Genomic DNA, 2,883 nt, shown 5'->3' on the forward strand with positions numbered 1-2,883 from the left:
AACCTGCAAACCTAAGGAAGAGCCGCCACTGCATAATAGCGTAGATGAGAGGTCAAACTTCACAAGGTAAGGGGATATACAGTGTGTCCCAAATCGGGTGGGATTGCATGGGTAACTTTGTTATTGTTAAAGATAGAGAATTGGTTAAATGGGCAATGTTTTGCAGTTTTGGATGCTTATTTAAAATTTCCTTATGGAAATTCAAAATGTCGCATAGGTTAGACGTAATTTCAAAAAAACTAAAATTGGTCATTTCCTTGAATGTCTTATATCATCGAAAGTATAAGAGATATGAAAAAAAGTTTTATATAAAAGTGTCTGTCTTTGATATGCTTAATTTAGAATTGATGTCAAAAAAAAATTCAAGATGGCCACTTTTGAGGAACATTTACCAACTTCCTAAAGTTAAATGGGCGCCATATTGGATTTTTAGATTACTTGATAGATTTTTAAATTCTCTTTTCAACGAGCTATTATAACATAAGATTGAAAATAAGATATCAGTTATATTAACGGTTTTTGTATTTTAATCACGTAGTCTGTGACGAATAAAAAAAACAAAACAAAATCTGTTCGGGGCAACAAAACAATGTCTAACTGTCAAGATTATATTAGTCCTGCTTATGAAAAGATTAAAATGTTCATTTTTTTTACTATTCACCCTGATTTTGATTTAAAAAAGTGACGTAATGCATCCGCTACATCAAATATAATCTAGTAGATTTTTGACTTTTTATTTCTGTGCATAAGCACTAACCCGATTTACGTTTTCGGAAATCTACCACAACCTGAATGGGCTCGAGGTAGTACGAGCTTCATTATTTTGGTAAATTTCCATTCCACGAGAGGAGCATTGTACCAAGGGGTCCACAAAGTTCAACTGTATTACCCCGAAAGCGCGATCCTGTCTCCAATTTTCCAAGCATTTTAGTTAAGCTGAAAAATTAAGAATTGATACGTGATTACGAGAGAGAGTGTGTAATTTTTGTATGAACCAGATCAAAGATAATGTAAAGGAGTTTGGAAGTGGAACCGCTATAGTTTTTCAATATATTCAATCGATTCAATTTACGTGCATATTTATTCGAGTGCAATCAAGCCAGTATAGTCACGCATGTCACGATGTATAGAATTAGCTTAATAAACATTACAATTTAGAATCTCCTAAGCTTAAGATTTCTAATTCATTCCAAAATCTCACCCTGTTTTCATCTGGATTAACACCTACAGTTAAATTTTCTCCAATATCTAGATAATGAAGATTACATTTATCAATGGGTTTCCAATGGACGTCGATTAGCGATGTACATTCTGTTGGATTTGGATTTCCTGTTCTGGCAAAGTTTGTCCACAATTTAGTAAAGCGTTCGATACCGTTCATTTCAAGACTGTTAGGTAGAGGAGGAGGTATTCTTGAACGTTTAAATAAATAACCTAATTCATCTCCATGGCTAACACCTGTGGAATGGCATCGCGTTAGTATTTACCCAACTTTTCGTTAAGGGCTACCTGGTAATTTTATATTAATTGACCTCTTAAATAAGTTAATGCTGGTATCGATGGACATTCTATAAAAATATGTAGGGTTTGTTGAGGACTTCGCATGATATCTTAAGTTTTTTTGTATGGGCCATATGAACATATTGTCTGTTTTTAACTAAAAAAGGGGAATATAATTTCTGGTAGGTACGTAGGTACTCCAAACATTACCAAGTAATATTGACTTTTAATTTCGTCGGCCCATTCTTTGTTCCCTAAATAGAAAAATTTTATTTTCTCCGCCATACGTTTCGATAACGACGTGCCTTTAATAACATTTAGAGTTCTTGGTATTTCCATTTCGAAATCAGTTATTATATCAAGTCCTTTATTGGGAACGTTCGCGTTTCTGTTCATAAAGTGTATAAGTAAGCATTCTCTGGAGGTATACCCTATCATAAGGGATACATCATTATAGGTACCGGATCGTAATATAGTCAAAGGTTCTTCTAGTATAAATGAAGATTTAGATGTGTAACTTTCTACTACCGGCCCAAAGGGTCGTTGTGAGTATGCCGTGCAAATCTGCAAATAACATTCAAGAAAATAGCTTAACGCTGAAATTGTTCAATTATGATAACAGTCTTATACTTACATCTGGAATTTTGGATTGTAATTCCATTATTTCCTCAATCGGCATCTTCTGTAGAAGTTTAAGAAAAGTTTCCTCACTGGCCTTTATGTTAAAAGCGATTTCTAAATATTCCACAGATCTTTTTCCGTCTGACCAACTTCCAAGAGCGGTTCCACTTTGCATAATGGCTTTATGAAATAAGCCTGTGATATGATGGGTAGGTATGTACATTTGTATTACCAGTACTTATAAACAAGCTATACCTTTTGCGAGAGACGACAGTACTAAAAGATGTACGCTTATACCTCCGGAACTGTTTCCAAAAATTGTAACGTTATTGGGATCTCCACCGAAGCACCTAATGTTCTCTTGAATCCACCTTAATGCCATAACTTGGTCTTTGAAACCAGCATTTCCCGGTACGTCTAGTGCAGGATTGTCGAAATTGAGGAACCCTAAATTTAAACTGCAACGTTGTGCGACGATTAAAATTTCATTTACCTACCTAGTATTCCAAGTCTGTAATTTATAGTTACAAGTACAACATTTTCCTTTAGTAAATAGTCTGGTCCATACCAGTCGGAGTTTCCAGAACCCGATAAAAACCCACCACCGTGAATCCAACACATCACGGGAAGGAGACTATTACTCCGGTTTCCTAACTAAAGTTATAGTGTTCGGATGATATACAACAAAGACAAATAAACTATAGGTACATTTGGAGTGTAAACATTAACAAACAGGCAATCCTCTGATCCATCTACATTATC

At 34.9% G+C, this 2,883-nt stretch overlaps 1 protein-coding gene across 1 annotated transcript; it reads right to left on the minus strand.

The window, feature by feature from the left end:
* Positions 1-1,062: 1,062 nt before the first annotated feature.
* LOC116180973 (esterase B1-like) lies at positions 1,063-2,858 on the minus strand. The gene is made up of 6 exons (XM_031501171.1): positions 2,619-2,858; positions 2,377-2,568; positions 2,135-2,316; positions 1,711-2,064; positions 1,510-1,657; positions 1,063-1,458 (listed from the first exon to the last, which is right to left on the minus strand). Exons 1-6 carry the CDS (start codon positions 2,740-2,742, stop codon positions 1,148-1,150), a joined length of 1,311 nt encoding a protein of 436 aa, XP_031357031.1. The 5' UTR covers positions 2,743-2,858; the 3' UTR covers positions 1,063-1,147.
* Positions 2,859-2,883: the final 25 nt, after the last annotated feature.

Source organism: Photinus pyralis, unplaced genomic scaffold (genome assembly GCF_008802855.1).
Source record: "Photinus pyralis isolate 1611_PpyrPB1 unplaced genomic scaffold, Ppyr1.3 Ppyr1.4_LG1, whole genome shotgun sequence".
NCBI lineage: Eukaryota > Metazoa > Arthropoda > Insecta > Coleoptera > Lampyridae > Photinus > Photinus pyralis.

Bases quoted from the DNA above. Each gene is read 5' to 3' on its own strand.
- LOC116180973 (XM_031501171.1), bottom strand. From the start codon at position 2,742: ATGTGTTGGATTCACGGTGGTGGGTTTTTATCGGGTTCTGGAAACTCC. The intron at 2,569-2,618 runs GTAGGTAAATGA...GTTTAAATTTAG, and splicing joins TTACAGACTTGGAATACTAG to GGTTCCTCAATTTCGACAAT. The intron at 2,317-2,376 runs GTATAGCTTGTT...ATCATATCACAG, and splicing joins ACTGTCGTCTCTCGCAAAAG to GCTTATTTCATAAAGCCATT.